Raw genomic sequence first — 18,845 nt, forward strand, 5'->3', positions numbered from 1 at the left:
AGGTAGCCCAAGTGGGTTTCAATACTCAACAACAAATCTTCCTGAATACCCTAATGGATGCCACCTACGCAGAAGAAGGGGAGTCCTTGAAGGTGGTAAAGAAGAAGCTGAGCATAGCATGTAGAGCTCTAAGAGCAGAGCTACACATGCCCCCCAACCCATTGCAATTGGATTGAGCCTTTATGAACAACGTAGGTACCTGTTGTTGGCCAGCCTAACCCCCCAGGAGATTGATGCTTTGGGGTTCGTAGAGAAGGTACAACAGGAAGAGTGCCCAGGAAGTGAAGCTGAATTGCAAATTGACCTGGTTGGATTCGAAGAAGAAGTGATCCCACAACCCCCTTCACCCCATTCTGAAGGGTAGGGGCAGCCAGCAGACGCATCCGCAGAAAGAAAAACCACCCTGAGAGAGAAGAGAAGGAAAATGGTGAAGAAGCCAGACAAAGATTGAGGGATAATTCTATGGCATAGCCGCCTGTACCCCTTCCACCATGCCCAAATGACCTGTCGGACAGTTTCCATGCAAAGCTCATAGTCTAGGAGAGTCAAGAAAAAGAGAAACAGCCCTTCAACTTTAGCTTCATCATCCCCAATGCCCTACGCAGAGTCCTTCCCCCTAAAATAGTGGACGAGGTGATCGGCGTCGGAAGTCAGCTAAGCCAACAATGGCTGGAAGAAAGAGAGAAGAATCCCACCTTCTAGGGCACTGAGGATGCAAAGTACTGGCAAGATAAGGTTTTTGAAGTGCCTCGGTCCGTGCTTGGATATGAGTGCCAGCCACTGTGGCAAAGAGGCATATGCGACGACAATGTGCTTGCATGGATAGCTTTTTGTAGTACCCTCCCTTCTAAGAGAAGCAACCCCACCTACATGGCATATCCTCGTAGGGTAGGAGTAGACTTTGATGCAAACACCCATGGCCATAGGAGGTGAAGGTGAGGGCTTGGGCTAAGGTGGTAGTACATGGGTTATATCTTCCCCGTATATATAACCCATGTACTACCACCTTAGCCCAAGTCCTCACCTTCACCTCCGAGAGCCTAGATGCCACCATGACCCACTTTATTGCTAACTTCTCCTCCTGTCCAGATCCCGCCTTCATTACCACATGCAACTATCTTAGGCTATTAAAAATCCTACTTAGGTAGGACCCCACCCCGACAGAATGTGGCCTCCCCCCACTCTTTTTTGACCCTAATGCCATTGATAACTGCGCGATGACCTGCCTAATGATGCAAGCAAGCCTTCTACCTTCCTTTTGCCTCTCTATTATTGAAGATATACGTGAAAGTCAGTTCACCCGCTGCAACCACCCATTCCTCTCCACAACCCCTCTCCAGGTCCAATTGAACCTTAAGGGTTTCATGCAGAGCTGGAAATTTTTGAGTCACTCCATTAAATCCCCTTCACCACCACCTTTTGATGACGAGAACTAGCAATTAGCTACTGCCCAAATCCTGTACCTTAGCAAGGCAAAAAAAAGGAGCCTGTGACATGTCCAAACGCAAGTTGCGGCACATAGCTCACAGTCACTACACCTAGGGGTCCTCAAGTTAGGCACGTCCGGTGGCCTCAATCGTCCAGCCCCGTTCCTAACCCCCTAGCCCTTTTTTCCTCCCCACTTCATGCTTAGTTCACCCCAAGGGCAGGACAAACCTAAGGAGATAACACTCACCTATGGTTAGACTTGTCAACCTAAGCTACACACACCGCACCTCCCTTTGCACAAATAGGGTCCTCAAGTGCGGGACATCACCCAGGCTTACCTAGGGTTAGACCCAACTCCCTGTTCCACCAGCACGAGCACCAAGCACCGCACAGTAAGATAGATACTCCCCTTAGGTCGAGCACTTTCTCCTTCTAGGTACAACAGGATGCTGCAAACCACCAACTTCGGAGGCCCCCATCATCCACTCATCGACACACCTTGGGTTCTCCATCCAAATCATTACCGAAGCTTTCCACTCAAACAAGTCCACTAACCCTGGCCCAGACCCTACCCTTCCACAACAAAGATCTCGAAGTGCCATGGGACTGGCACTCGTCTCAGCGGGAGGTAAATGTTAACCTCAGTTCAAGATGGCAGAAAAATGAAGCAAAAAGTGGAAAATGAATAGAAAAAGAGCAAAGGCACAGAGGCGGCCCCTAAAAGCTAAGCTGAGGCAAAAGTGCAATTTTAAATAGAAGGCACCTCAAAAAACTATAAAAACTCTTATAAAAGAGCGCCAACCTCCCTCCTTTGCCATTTGTAAAAGAATAGACGGGTGTAGGCTTAAGGCATGATGCAAGAAAACGGAAATAGGAAAAATGACCTTGCCACAAAGGCCGGTCATGTAAAAAGGGATGGGCACCCATGGAATTTTAGGGCTTGTATATAAAGTTCAAAAAGTGAATGGAAGCTTATTCTTGTGTGTGGCCAAAAGTGGCTCTCCTCTTCTTCTTCTTCTTCTTCTTCTTCTTACTTGCTTAAGCTTGTGCTTGAGAGAGGGAGTGTGAGAGGGTGAGGGAGTGAGCATGTGGGAGTGAGGGGATTAAGAGGGTGAAGCTCTTCACCATTCCTCATTCTCTTCTTCTTTTCTCTTCTCTTTTCTCACGCGCGCATGACTATGGTGGATGGAGCTTGAAGGAGGCAGCTTGAGGATGCTTGAGCGAGCATCTAAGATCGTGGAGCTAGCGGTGTGTGCAAAGGAGGAGGCAACTCATTTTGGCATCGAGGTAAGCTCACTACATTCGTGGGTTTGGAGGTGTGTCGATTAGGTGAGAGGTAGCCATTAGAGCTCGCTTGGAACGCTTGAAACAATAAGTGGTCCGTGTGTCTTGGCGGCTAAGCGAGAGCTCCCACAACATGCTCCATCCATCTAGAACCAAAACTATCATTAGTAATGTGGACTATGATATTACCCTAAACTCTCAACACCACATATTACAAAATGTACTATTCACATGACAAATAAATTCATGGTGTGTATTGATGCCTCTTCGGGGCGAAGCAAGGCATCAATCAAGGTCTTGTCAACATCAGCGTGCAGCATCGACCATGATGCCACAAACTCGGTGTGCACACAACTCTCCAACCTGAAATCTAAATCCTCCATTATGCTTTCACATAGAACCAACATACACAATGATAAGCATACCAAGTGATATGGACGTACCTTGATGCGACATTTTTTTACCATCCATCAATCCCTCTCAGGCTCTCTAGTGTGGGACTGCCTCTAAGCCATACCTAAGTCATTCTTAAGCATGAGTTAAAATAAATGGGAGATAATTAAACCAAAATATTACATTGCTCAAATCAAGATTAGATACTCATATGCTTAGCATATCCCTCAGCAATATGCTTTTGTGTGCGCTAGATGCGATGCTCTTTCTTTGAATCGTATTGGCCCATGACCCTTCTCTAAAAGCGGCTACGAACTCCTCTTGTGTCATGATATGCTCCTCCTCCTCTAGTAAGTCCCATAAGTGTCTTCCTCTTGCATATTGTCCTCTCTTATACTTCTTGTGGGCTAGCTCTAATTTTCTCTCCAAGTTTCCAAACCAAGTCTTGGCTTGGCGAAGCCATGCATCAACAACAACACGAGTGTGTGTGGTACCAATAGGGTGACTAGTCTTTTGCCAAGGAATATCTATGTGGATGGCATGCTCACATCCCTCAAGTGGACGACCATGTTGACCCTCCTCTTCATATTCACATGTCTCTTTGGGCAGAGGATGTCAGCACGGCACTGCCGGGGCTTGAAAGCCATCAAGGAGAGTGATCTCTACATACGGTGCTTGACCCTAAGCAAGCACATACGTAGTGAGTGGCCCACCACACATCACAATGCCAAAATCTTAGAGAGCACCATAATGCCATCAAACACAATGCATAGTATTGCAAAACTCTTACCGATGAGTGATTCTCAAAGATAGCACCATCATCATGTGGTGGGGGTGTAACATGCTCATCATGGCTTTCACAACTAGGCCGAGAAGATAATGTCACCTACAAAAAACAATTAGAAGCACCCCTCATGAAATCATTACAAATCAATACAATCCATTGAAAGTAGAAATCGAAAGATAAATGAAACTTATAGTCTTCTTTGATCGTGTGTGTGGAGGGTCTCATTGGGGACAAGCATGCGAGGACTGACCCCTTGTGCATGGTGCCATAACCAAGTGCCTATCAACCAATGACTTGAACAAACCTCACAATTCATGTTACACAAAATAAGCGAATGATCAACCCTAAAACCCCAACAAAACCAAAGACCAAGCACAAAAGGAGAGAAGAATCAACGCTAAATCCCAATAAACCACTATCACAAACAAGAATCATAATCTATGATACACTCATGTTCAGTTGCTTTACCATCCATAGAGGGCATTCTTCCAGTTCTGGGTTTACTTCTAGGTCCTAGGCAAATAAACTTTTTACACGTATGGGCTTCCTTACATGTCCAATAGATTACAGGCCTCAACATATTAGAGCTATCATTCATATTTTCCAAAGTGTGTTCACATGTCTTTATAACCAAATGCCGTTTTTTATAAATTGCAGCGATGTAAGGGATGACAATGGATGGAGACATGAATGAAAATTCATTAGGTTAAAGCGACCCTAAACTCAGTTTGGATAGAGATACTTTCAAAGTTAAGACGATCTCTCAAGTTACTCATGGAGTTAGACCTAACAACCATCATGCAGCCCTTGCCATAAACAAAGCACGAGTATACATGGAGATTTTAACCAAAGTACCAAAAAATTAACGAAGTTTGCAAACATATTGGACAATAAATATTCAATAAGATCGAATGCATTACAAGGTAAACCCAACATTATCACCGAATTGTGACCTAAAGTAAACCCAACATGAACCCAATCATCGAATAGAGACCAAAAGTAAACCTGACGTTATGATCGAATAACGACCAAAAGTAAACTCAACATGCAGTCCTCGCACAAGTAACCATGGAGATTTCAACCAAGGCCTAAATTTAACAAGTTCCTCAAAATAGCCACTTGTTTTCAACTTCTTGTTTTCATAAAGGGTATTCTTCTACTAACATGCACACTACCCTACATAAGTGGCAATTTAGATACACTTTACATATCACATCATTTGGATATGTTATCTTTCTCTATATAAGTTTGAACTCTTCTCCAAGTTTTCTAAGAGTCTATCATATGGAAATGTTCTTATACACCTGATTTCCACTTTCCCTCTTAATTTTCTAAATACATACATCATACACGGATACTACTCTATAAGAAAATTCCATGCTAGTCCAATGACAAGGAAAATATGTAAATGAAAAGTACAATAAAAAGGCTCAATGAAGATAAGTAAAACACATGAGAAACAACCTCTGCTACCTTCATGCTACGGGATCAATATTGGACTCTTCATGAAGGACAACAAAAACGATGTCCCCTTGATTCACAGACTATATAGTGTCGCAACTCGCCTATAGTCTCTACCTTCACTGTTTAGTTCGTGTCATGGATGGGCTTGTCGCCTAGGCAGCTCATCAAGAATGGTGCTCGACGGTCGACTAGGCACTGGGCAGTTTGCAGGAGCGAGATTGGTAAGAATAACGGAGTGTCGACTAACCAATCATGTGAACTTAATGCACGTTCAGCGGAGTGGGGTCCACGAATGTCCGTCGTCTTGCAAGTGTTTTTGGAGCACCCAAGTTTGAATTTTTCGCGTTGGGTTTTCAATGAAAGGTCGGGTTTACTTCTTGAGGAATCAACGAGCAAGATTGGATTTCTTTTTTCGGGTGCATTGTCCGCTGTTGATCCCATCTCCGCGGGATCATAAAGACCCCGTGGGAGATAGTCTTGAGGGGGGCGGCGTGTTGGAGGTTTACAGCCTTTACTTTCTCATCTTTCCCAAACTGGATGGGAAAGGATGAGAAAAGATGTCCTTTAAAACCTTTCCCCACACTAGCCCTGGTGCGACCCAAAGGTTTGCAAGGGTAGGCTAAACTTAAGATAGCCCAGAATAAGCACCGCAAACCCTGGTGCGGCGACCCAGCTCTAATGAAGACCATTACAATACCGCTTAGCACATTAAAGGCATTGGTTAAGTGTGAAAATGTCCACCGAAGCATATATTCACGTCTCAATATGTGTATGGGGTACTGGTAACTGCATCCAAGCTGGATCCAGAAGAGACAGGCTGGCGTGGCTCGGACACTGTTACATAACGAACATGAGGAAGCCGCACTGGGCAGTAGAATTTAGAAGACGATGCAGAACCAAGGCACAATTCTGAGAGAGAGAAAACGCATCACAAGAAAATGTCTGATGAGACAGGGGACAATACAAGAGAGACAGAAGATGTTCTTCTCCTTCTGTTTAAGAAAGGCTTTTGATGAAAAGTTGAAAAGTAAATATTCAGGCCTAGAAGCTCTTTTGCTCTTTTGTCTTCATCAACCCACACGGAAGAAAGTGAGCCTTTCTTTCAAAGTCTGTGTGTGTTTCCCTTCCCAAGACCCACAAGACTGGGGTTCTAAATCTCTGTCTCTCCCATGGTGCCATTCCATGTATGGTCCTTGAGTAAACATTCCCTTCTGTAGAGTCCTTACTCTCTCCCTCTCTCTTGTTTCTTTCCCATAGTTTGTCTGTGGGTGCAGGCAAGGATTGGGACCTTGGGAGTCTTTTGCCTTTTTATCAGATCTTGGCATGCATGCCTTTGCTTGCCAGGTTTACTGAAACACAGGATGCCTAATTGACCCCACTGCAGAGGCTAGAGCTCCCCATCCTTTGGCCATGGATGTCCATCTCAGAGAGCTGTTTGGCAATTTTCAGCACCAGTTTGGATTATCAGGAGGGGCTGCTTCCTCTGGCCCATCTGTACTGCCTCCTCTTTCTCCCAATTTTGTCCTTACAAAGATTGATGGAGTTTCCTCTGCATTCATCAAAGCCATCTTCCGCGCATGCTCGGCTCTGTACATGTCCAACCCATGGCTGCGCCTGCGTCCTCACCATCTCTTTGGTGTGTCTGTCCATGGCTCCAAACCCTTCTTTTCATGTGTCCAATTTGTTGGCAACTCCAATGGTGACCCTGCCCTCTTACTCTATAGATCACATTCAGATGCCTTGTCCTCTCTTTCCTTCTCGTCTCGGGGTGCCCGCACGTTGCAATCCATTCCTGCTGCAGGCCTTCTGAGGCTCACATTTGCTACTGAATCTCACCTTCCTCCAACTTACAAGAAGATGATCAAAACGCTAGGACTTGATTTGGCTTCTCCCAAAGCATACCCTTTCATTGATCTTGTGTATGGACCTTCGAATGCGAGCAATGGCGGCCTTTCTGATGGAACTGTTCCTAATGCTCCCACTCTGGATGAGCTAAGGTGGCTCTATGCATGTGTGAAAGCAATTGCACAGTTCCATCCCTCTCTCCACCAGGTGGAAGGCAATGGCCGCAAGTTGCAGTCGCCGTTCGAGGAGGTTGTCCAGACTCTGGATGTTCAGTGGCCTGCAGAGGATGCTAAGTTCTGGGAGGTCACTTCTGTCACATTAAGCCACCCCCCTCAGCAGGAACAGGATGAAGATCTGCACAGGTTATCACCATCCAAAGGCTCTGAGCATCTGGAAGCTTATGCAGTGGACTTGAATGGATGGACAGTCCCTCGACAATGCGCAATGTGCAGCAAGGAGGTTCCTGCAGACATGGCACCTCGATGCAGCCGGTGCAAGGCAGTGATTTACTGTGGGCATGCTTGTCAGAAGCAGCACTGGAAGGAGCAGCACAAAGGGAGCTGTGAGCTTTACAAAGCAATGATGGAGAGAGAGGAAGAGTTGGAACTGAAGGGCTTCGTTTTCCCTTGTCTGATGGAGCAGGCATGCAAATGGCTGGAATCAGTGGGCTTGCATGGGAAAGGCATGTGGAGAAGAATGTGTGGTTGTTTCAAGGAGCACCCATTTGGTCTGTTACCAGCATCCTCAAGTGGAGGTGGCTTGGCAGGAGCATGGGGATTGGAACATGGTCATTTTCCACCTGATACTCCCCTGAGTGATGGGGGAGACAGCGGAGGCATGGTACTTTTATCTGGATGGGCTGAATATTACAGCCTAAGAGGCCTTCCATTGTCTAGCCCGGTAGCAACGCTTCTTTCGTTCCCTCTATCATTGTATCACATTGTGGCATCTTTGAGCGTCGCTACAAAGATGTGCCTGGCAAAGGGGAGGGAGGCTGTGGTGCATTACCTTGGTCCAGAGGGTGAGTTGGATTGGGTGCCAGCCTTTTCAGAAGTGGCTCAATTGCTGGGTGGATCTGGTAACCTGCACATAGTGATGATAGGCCCAGAGGTCCCCAACTCGCTCTCAGGAGCAGCAGCGTCACTGGGCAAGAAGTTGAAGGTCACTTTTGTGAAAGGACTCTACCAAGAAGAGATCAACTCTCTACCACCTCCTCAGGTAGTGGTGGCTCTGAATTCTGGACTGGAAACCTATGGTTCATGGTTGGGTGCTCTTGAAGTCATCAACGCCCTGGGCACACCTGCATTCTTCACCGATTTTTCGGAACCCTGCTGTGCTAATGCCAAGCAGGTTCTCCGAGCAGCTGGTCTGCACATTAGCTATCCGGTGACACCGAATCCTTTCCGATCCCCGGTGAGAAATCAGATCCCATCTAGCAACCTCCCATGGTTCAGCAATGGTTTTGTCTTTGGGGTCAACACATAGCAACCTTCCATGGTTCAGAAATGGTGTTTTCTTTGAGGGCGACTTATAGCTCATCCAACCTTCCATGCTTCGGCAGTGGTTGTCTTCGGGGTCAACACATAGCTACCTTCCATGGTTCAGCAATGATGTTGTCTTTGGGGACAACACGTAGCTCATCCAAGTTCCTTTGAGGCGGAACTTTTTTAGATAGTTATGAGGAATACCAAGAAGAGAGGCATTCTTTCTTCTTCTATAGGCGAGTGTAGGATAAGTAGGCAACTTTGCAGAGACGAGCCTGTCAGGACAATAATCCTTTGCAGAGGTCATGGCTCAAAGGTGTCAATGATAAGGCATCACATGATGCTATGTCTGTTTCTAGCTGATAAACTTCTCTGAGGGAAGCTGACCCATCAGCGGTTATGATTCATGGAAAATCTCTCTTGAAGTGATACTACACATTAAGCTTTCGATAGTAGTTCATCCGTGGCATGGTGATGCCTTGTAGAATGGCAGTTTCATTCGAGACTGCGTCTCTTGAGAAGAATTATTACATGTATTCTTAAGCGTGCTCTGGAAGGTGAAGATTGCGACTTGAATTCTAAGCGTGCTATCGATGGTGAAGGGAAAAAGTCTTAGTAATATTGGATCGTTTTTACCGGCAATGCAGCACACACAGGCTTCAAACGACAGATCAGGAATCGATATTCGATATTTGTATCCAGCTGTGCACACGTGCATCAAACGACTGAGATGTTTCTTGGGGGGGGCGGCGGGCGACGGTCTCAATGACCATGCGACTATCGTGTGCGTCTCATCTTCTTATGGCTGACAAGAAGACGGTAGTAATTTATATATGTAAAAAAAGGAACTAGGTCATGTAATCATTAGAGAGAGAGAAAGAGAGAGAGAGAGAGTGTGTGTGTGTGTGTCTTGATGTCCATGAGACTACCAAAGATTGGCATAATGCCTAGGCTTGCCACACCACATGCACCTTTTCTTCTTTGCTTCTCATGTTATTTTGCCGAAGAAGTAATTTAGAAAATAAAATAAAAGAACTAGATGATTTACTTATTCATAGAGGCCTCTAAGGAGGTCGACCACTCGACTGAAGTTTGTCACATTTAAAATTAATCAAACACATTTCAAAGTCAGTGAAATCAAATGGGAGGGCCAAGTTAGATGCAATACTTTTGGTCCCCTTGTAGTCAAGACCCATTTTGCTTGAACTTATTGTGTAGGTTGGCAAGTCCTTAGCCTATCATGTATTGGCACCGTTCTAGGGTTTGCATCATAGCATTAGATAGAAATAAGTAGTGTTGCTTGGAGATGGGAGCACCCTTAATGAAGAGTCATACAAAAGTTTGGTTGGTGTTGATAGCTTTGTGATTAGAGTAGTGTGAAACGTTAACAACAAAGTTCTATTTGGAAGATTGAAGAGTGCTAATGGCATTCTAGACCTTACAAAGTCAAAATGTTTGCTCAAGTTGAAGCTCTTTTTGCTATTTTGGATAACAAAAATCCAACCTATAAGGCTGTAAGTTTTTGAAGAAGCTAAGAGATGCATACTGTGGAAATGTAACTTTTACTAATATCCCATGAAAATATGATATTGACATTCTTAGTAATTACGAAATGAGTAAGAAATTCATTTTCCATGATAAAACATAACACTGCTAATCTTCCAAGTCCAAAACAAAAAATTGCTTTAAAGATGGCCTCGGGCTCGATAGTAACTCATAGTGGCTCTTTGTGATTTATACTAGGAAAGCTCCATCCATCTTACTTTCAATGGACAATATGCTTATTCTTGGGGGACTTGAGTTTAAGGGTTCTTGCTTTCCTAGGGTTTAGAAGTCAACTACAGATCAAGCTTTAAGCAACTATATAGTTTGGAGATCACTAAGTTTCATCTACGCCGTTTGCACTCACTTTGGTTACCGAAGATGTGGATTTGTTATCAAGGATGGAGTTTATGTACTGCCTTATTCACATAATAAGTCAATCTAGAGATGGAATTCTTGATTTGTCCATGTGGGCTTGTTAATTGGCTATGTTTTGATTGTTTCAAGCACAAACTTGACCCTATCCTAAGTAGGAGGGTAAAAGTAATCTAAGACTTTCTTACTCAATATGAGACCACCTTGAAGCAACTTGCATGAGGTGAACCACCTTGAGGCAACTAACTGGAGGCAAGCCACCACCAGTGAAGTAAGAAGGTCCCAACCAAGGTAGGCTATGAGTATAATTGCATATGTGTCCCTTTGCTAGTTTTGGTTGCCTTGTAGTCGGTTCTAAGAAGGTGATGAACTTAAAATGTTTGAATTAAGGTGAACCACCTTGAGGCAAATTATGCAAGTGATTGCATACTTGTTGAAGGATTGGAAGAGCATAAGTCCAAGAAAATTAAAACTAGAAGAAAAACTAAGTATACAATAAGTCTTGGAGCTCCGTAGATACCTTACTTGAGCTTATAGAAGCATCCAAAAGGACTTGTATGTCAAAACTTTTATTGGAGGTGAAATCACCTGGAGTAGCTACTTCTTAAACATGGATGCTTTTTTGAGGACCCAAAAGGGTTCATAAAATAATATAAAGAGAAAAGTATATGAAGCAAGGTGTAAGGGGGTACTTACCATGGAATTGGTACTTTACACAATCCTAGGGGTGAGTTAAAAGAGATCCTTGTAATAAGCAGTTGTGTTGAGGTAGCATCTACCTCCAAGCAAAAGATTTCTTGATGAAGAGTGTGCACTTGGAGATGTTGACAACATGAGACTCCAATGTTAATGGTGCTTGGTGTGCACTCTGAAGGTATCAAAGATAATGCATTCCTTGTTTGCGTTGGTTATTAGTTCCCAAATAATGGGAAGAGAACCAACTTTGCCTTTAGTTAAACCATCTTGAGGCAAATTATTGCGCAAGAATGATGTTTAATGGGGGTTTCATCAATCGCTAGCTCCAAACCAAGAGACTACTTTAAAAAGTGATGTGCCAATAATAAATGAGAGAGGTACAAATGGGTATCAAGCTACAAAAGGAGTCCTAGAGAGTGAGAACTAACCAAAAATCATCCCTTGAATGGTTTACTTGAAACAATTTTTGGCAAGGTAATATGGCCTTTGATGATATTTAAGAGTGTTTAACTCAAGTGCAAAGCACAAATGTATAGAATTCAAAAACTAAAACCCCTCTTAAATATTGCGAGAAAACAAGGAAAATAGAGTGGTTGAGCCACACAATAATAAAAAATAGCAATTAAAATACAAAAGAGTGGCAATCTATAATAATGTACTATGGACTATGCTTTATGAGCTATAAATGTAGATTTGACTATTGTCCTCATTACTAATGCTTTTCAATAGGATGAGCTCCATAATTCTATATTATTGCAATTGACTATCCATCTCACACACGGACATGAGCTATTAATGCTTTTTTATTAGAGGAGTTGTCCTAACTAATGTTTTCAATAGGATGAGCTCTATAATTCTATATCGTTGCAATGGACTATCCATCTCACACAAGGACATGAGCTATTAATGCTTTTTGATTGGACTATCCTAACTAATGCTTTTCAATCGGATGAGCTCTTAAATACTTTATAATGTTGCAATTATCTATCCATCTCACTAAAGGTCCTTTTGTTTGAACCATGTCCTCTTAAATTTTCTAAGGGGCCTAAACCCAAGTTGGTTGTAGCATTGAACATTGTATGAAATTAGAAGCTAATAAAATGAATTTTCAATCCCTAAACAATGTGTGTGTGTGTGTGTGTGGACATATGTGTACATGCATGGATGTATGTATTTCCATATACACATATGTATGTGCATGCATATATTTGTGTATTTGTGCATGTGTGTATGTATATGTGTGCGTGTGTGGAGAGAGAGAGAGAGTGTGTGTGTGTGTGTGTGTGTGTTGGGTGGGGAAGGGGGGGGTGTTCTATAGCACATGGGGTATAAATAACATGAGATGCTAACTATGGATATTGAGCTACATATGATGTTTAAATTATGTTAATATTTGTAATTTAAAGAGTTATGTGTACACGCATCGATTTAAGCAAACATGATACAAAATGCTACCTTTAGAATTGAGCTATGACCTTTATATTTTGGTTATATTTTTAATCTTAAGAGTTGATCACATAGAGAGAGAGAGAGAGAGAGAGAGAGAGAGAGAGAGAGAGAGAGAGAGACTATGTGTGTGTGTGTCCCATTTGGAAAGAGAAGTGCATATTACTACAATAAGAAGTATTTTTAAAAGTAGTGGCTTTGGCTCTCAATCCTTATCTTCTGATTGGTTAACTTAGTATCCCCAAAAATGTTCACACACACGTGCAGAGACACACACAAAGTTGCTCACCGCTCACTTTCACATATGTTACTTGTAATCAATCTAATTTGACATTCCACACACCCCAACCTCTCCTAGCTTAGCCTTAACTCCACATAAGTTGGTAGTATTGAATTGAGGCTAGAATCCTATCTATATTTCTAATATTAATATGTATTTATAATAGTTTTTCCCCTAAATGCTTAGGGCCAGTCCCCCATTTGGAAAAGAAGGTGCATCAAATCTCACACTTGCACGATAATACGTTTATGGGTTATAGGGTTCTACTTTTGGGTCTAGGGTCCATGATTTAGGGATTAAGGTGTAGATATAAGGGTCTAAAGAATAGGATTTTGAGTTTAGCGCTTCTAGGTATTAAGGTTTTGGATCTATTATTTAGGATTTAGGTTTAGGTTGTTCTATGATCTAAGGTATGGAGCATAGGGTTTAGGGGTTTCGATTGAAGTTATCAAAGTCTAAGGTCTAGAATTTAGCCATTGAAGCACATGCTTGATTCAAAGCTCTTCTCCTTTTTAGTATAGACTAGTATGGTGGAGAAAGATCCAACATCGAGTCTTCTTGTAAGCTTTTAAGTTTCCTCTTGATTTCTTATATTCTCAAAAAAGGGTAATGAGAGTAGATGAGAACTTGAAGCTCAAATACCGTGTGATGTATGTGAAAGGCAAGTTTGCCTATAAGTGTGTCGAATGGCCAGAGAGAGAGAGAGAGAGAGAGAGAGAGAGAGAGAGAGAGAGAGAGAGAGAGAGAGAGAGAGAGAGAGAGAGAGAGAGAGAGAGAGAGAGAGAGAGAGAGAGAGAGAGAGAGAGAGAGAGAGAGAGAGAGAGAGAGAGAGAGAGAGAGAGAGAGAGAGAGAGAGAGCTTGATAGATCAAGATTGAAAGAGTGAGAGAGAGGCCTCTTCTCCCTTCTTCCTTCCTCTTTATTTAATTCCCTTATCCTTCTCCTATTGTAAATTTAATAAATGAATCATATAGGATTATTGAAAAATTAATCAATCAACACAATTTCAATAGCTATTATAAAGATAACCGATGAGATAAAATTAAAAGTGCACCAAAATTAAAATAAAAATTTAAATACAATTTAATAGGATCCTTAAGGCACAAAAATGTATAATTTGGGTGAAGGGTCCAATTGTTACTTGTATCCATACAAAAGATAAAGTTAAGAACCTTACCACCTAATACATATTGCAAGTCTCAATGCAAGACCCGATTGTCATCTCGGTCACACCGAGGTCACACCTACAAAGACACTAGAAATACTTAAACCCTAAGGATGAATATCAATTTTTTCATGGAAAAATTACCATCCAACCATTAACATGATGCAACATGTACACCTTTATCTTTACACAAGTACATTTAAAAAATTCATACAAGAACCTTGGATTAGTATATAATTGAAAGGCTACTTTTAATTCAAAAATAACACATTGCATGAAGTAAGCACACAACAATCATACTTGATGAAAATAACTAAATTTAAGAGCTTACATTACTATAAATATTTGAAAAGATATAAGAGAGCTTGAAAGTATAGACCTATTGTACATTACCATTCATGGCATAGAAGAATCACAAGTACCATTTGAGGCTCAAAAGTATTTTACCGATGTGGATTCTTGTCCTAGCACACTTATAGAGCTTAGAGCTTAAAAGATAGTCAGGTCTAAAATCATAATTACCTATATGACCTAATACCAATTGTAAGGATTTAGTAACTTATACGACAAGAGTGTAAAGAAGATTGTGCAAAACATTAGGGTTAAGAGAGACTTTTTATCTTAAAAGCAATAGAGGTTAACACATGTATGTTGAGAATCATTAGATATGTCAAATATAAACATTTAAACTTCCATACTTGCATTGCCATATCAATGATATTATTGTTAATCTATATATAGTGAGTGCCTAAAGTCTCAACCCAAGTAGGTCACTAAGTGTGTGGGGTTATAAATAGTGCAAAACAAATAAAGGTTAATTAATCCAGTGGACCCCAAATTAAAACCATTATGAACCAAAGAGAGCTACAAACCATTGTACATACACAACAAGTTCAAAGTAGTACTATAGTTATCAAATTTACAAAAACATGGGCTAAAAGTATGTGCAGACATCCATTAGAAGGTGTTGCATGCCAAAATAACCAAAACTCTCTCAACCAAATTACTTGTAGTCTTGTGTGAATAGCACTACTAATATTGTGAAAACTTGATATTATATCTAGCCTAGTATTGACACCTAGGCTAGTTGAAATCATGTGCTAGCCATTACCCAAATAAGTATCACTAAGGGACTGCAAGCCAACAATCGTTAATGTTTAGATAGCCAAGGATGATACTAATTAGCCATCCTCTCTAGTATATTCGCCAACCTTGACGATCTTGGCTCATATTATTTGTGTGCATAATCCTCACTATTGCATTGCATATAACCTATGAAAGCTAAGGAGATTGTGTTAATGGTATTTTGAGAAGGTTGCAAAAAGCACAAGTGTTGGCTACTATTTTGGATTATGGACATCATCATATTATCATGGATGTATTCCTTTGTGAGAGCTGGACTCATTCCCGAGGCTCACTCCTGTGCACATTGTATTTATCTCCCATAGTTGTATTTGTCGCACCCACAAGTGTTGCATGGATTCTGCACATGGAATTGTGATCAGATTAGCATCGGCTTGGTCTATTTAGGCTAAGGTTGAAGCATGCAATGATGTTATACCAGCCTAGAGCCCACTAAGTGGGTAGGATGCCCAAGAGAGGGTGCAAACCCTAATTCACAGTTGTGGAAATCCTAAATGCAAAACACAAAAGAGACGCAAACCCTAAATGTAAAAGGGGCACAAATCCTAACCCTAATCCTAATTCTTGGTCTATATAAGGATGGGAGGTCTCAGTTGTATTCACCCTTTTGGCACATCCATGTTGTGGAAGCTCTATCAGTATGACTACTCAAGCTTTCTATTCTATCTTTCCATTCTATCATCTTGCTTCCATTGCGTTGAGAGTGATTGAGAGGGAGAGAGTGAGGGACTGAGGGAAGGTGAAGCTCTTCGTCATCTTCTTACTTTTCTCTTCTTCTCTACTAGCTCCTCAACTCATTGGTGTGCTTGGTGGTGGATGCAAAGAAGCGATGACATTGGATCGTATTGATCGTAGTCGTGGAACCATCTTCAAGCCTTTCGAAAGGTAAGTTAGGTGAGTTCACTACAACTCAAATCTAGTCTTGTGTTCTTGCTTTCTTGGGTTGGAGAGAAGGATGCTTGGTTAGTTAGAGCAGAGTGTTGAGAGACAAGGTGAGAGATTGTCACCGACGTGAGTTGCAGCTTCTGAAACAATAGAAGTCCTCGTCCAAAGTCCCGATTGTTGGTGCATTTGGCTCAACATTTTGATTCCGTTGCCGGGACCTAGGACGGTGCAACTGTCGAGGTTATCACACTCCCATCGTGTGGTAGAGTAGGAGTCTTGTGCATGGGCGTAGATGGGATCGATGGGATACCAATCATCCACGTTTATGGCTAGCATTCTGAAACCCATGTGGCTACGTTAGGAAGGCGAACGATTCATTGGATTGAGATTGGAATAGGGTAGAGTAGAAGGAAAACATAGAAATACAAACTCAAAAACATAAAAACACAAAACTCAAATGCAAAACACAAAACACAAACTCAAGCCCTTCTTGTTGGATATCTTTTGTGGTAATGTAGGGTGCGAAAGGTTCATCTTGTGTGGCTTTGTCATTGGTTGTATGCATTCATGATCACAACCTAACCCAATGTATAGTTTGATTTGCAGTCTTCTTGGTTGTTAAGCTCCTAGAGTTGTTGAAGGATGGTCAAAAGAAGGATAAGATGAAGGTAATGAAGAAGTAGAAGGGATTAAGGAGTAGATGGAGAAAGAGAGGAGAAGAGAAGAAGCATAGGAAGAAGAGTAAGAACAGAAGAAGAACAAGTGTTAGTGGAATAAGAAGGGAGAGGAAATAGACAAGCAAAAGAGGAAGGGAAGAAGTGTAGGAAAATGAAGAGAGTAATGGAAGAATAAGAGAAGGAGAAGTGAAGAAAAGAAGAAGAAGAAGAAGAAGAAGAAGAGGACTGGTGGCGGCGGCAGCCTATCGCCAATGCAAGCAGCTGTGGCATAGTTAGGCTGGTGGCGGCGGCAGCCTGCTGACAGCTGCGTTGGCACAGGAGGTCGACAGCATGGTGTGACTGGCGGTGATGGATTGGTTGTGACATGGCGACCACGTACCACGTCAGGTAAGTCTCATTTTTTTCTTCTTTTTAAATTATTTTTTTCAATTTAAAAGAATTCTTCCCCAACCCCCATTCACACTACCCTCACACAACACACTAACCCACATAAACACACACCTAGACACACACATAAACACACACTAACACGTACACCCAAACACACACTTATTCACACGTTACCTACACTCGTGCACACACACACCCTCATTAATACCAAAGCACATAAAAGTTCCCTGACACATAATCACACACACACACACACACACACACACACACACAAACACAAACTAGTGCACTTCACTCATCACGAAACCCCCTTCACGTAGACACACTCACAAACATACACATACACGAACACACACACATACCCACAAAAACCCCATTCACACACCTTACCATACACTAACACACATGCACATTCACACAAACACAACTACACCACCACATTCACTAGATTGCATTCACACACATCTATTTACGCACCCCACACACCCTACATCTATCCACATACTCATTGCACACACACATTCACTCACCATCCTCACACACACGCACTTTTTCACACACATACTAACACTAAAGAACCCCATTCACTCACTCAAAGCACACTCACACCTATCACACATGCTCTCTCTCTCTAACACACCCAACTCTCCACATCTACCCCACACATCAAACCTACTCCAACCCATCTAAACTCACTCCCACACATAACACTCTCACTCCCAAATATTAACTCTTACTCCCACACATAACACTTTCACTCCCAAATATTAACCCTTACTCCCATACAATAACTAAACCACTTCCTTCGAATCACCTCACTTGCACCACCTCACTCATTTGAGCCACCTTGACCCTAGCCCACTCACTCGGATCACCTAGGTCACACCCACATCACTACTCACTTGCACCACCTAGGTCACACTCACTCGCAGCACCACTTCCTTCAAACCACCTCACTCATTCAAACCACCTCACTCACACCACCTAGGTCACACTCATTCACACCACTCACTACTCACTCGAACCACTCATTCACACTCTCACTCAAACCACCTTGACCCTATCCCACTCACTCGTATCACCTAGGCCACACCCACCTCACTACTCACTCGCACCACCTAGGTAACACTCATTCGCAACACTCACTACTCACTCACACCACCTAGGTCACACTCACTCACACCACTTCCTTCTTTGAACCACCTTATTTGCACTACTCACTAATCCTACTCACACCACCTCTCTCACTCACACGACCTCACTCACTCGAACCACCTCACTCACACCACCTCTCTCACTCACACCACCTCTCTCACTCACACGACCTCACTCACTCAAACCACCTCACAATCACCACCTCAACCCTAGCTCGTTCACTCACACCACCTCAATTACTTGCACCTCACTCACTCGAATCACCCCTCACTCGAGCCACCACACCTCACTCACACATAAGGAAAGTTTACACACACTACTATACAAGCCCACTTACACCTCACTTATCCTTCACTCATACTTCTCTCTCACTAATCCCCCACTTACTCATCCACACTCATCTCTCA

General features: G+C 42.6%; 1 protein-coding gene across 1 annotated transcript; it reads left to right on the forward strand.

Moving 5' to 3' along the window:
- The first annotated feature begins 6,160 nt into the window (after positions 1 to 6,160).
- Positions 6,161 to 9,590, forward strand: LOC148009659 (uncharacterized). Its single transcript, XM_087673067.1, has one exon. It carries the CDS (start codon positions 6,767 to 6,769, stop codon positions 8,684 to 8,686), a length of 1,920 nt encoding a protein of 639 aa, XP_087529193.1. The 5' UTR covers positions 6,161 to 6,766; the 3' UTR covers positions 8,687 to 9,590.
- The last annotated feature ends 9,255 nt before the right edge of the window (positions 9,591 to 18,845 follow it).

Source organism: Lygodium microphyllum, chromosome 30 (assembly GCF_053477565.2).
Source record: "Lygodium microphyllum isolate KBCC chromosome 30, Lygodium_microphyllum_v1.1.10, whole genome shotgun sequence".
Classification (NCBI taxonomy): Eukaryota; Viridiplantae; Streptophyta; class Polypodiopsida; order Schizaeales; family Lygodiaceae; genus Lygodium; species Lygodium microphyllum.

Coding starts and splice junctions, on each gene's coding strand:
- LOC148009659 (XM_087673067.1), top strand. CDS start 6,767: ATGGATGTCCATCTCAGAGAGCTGTTTGGCAATTTTCAGCACCAGTTT.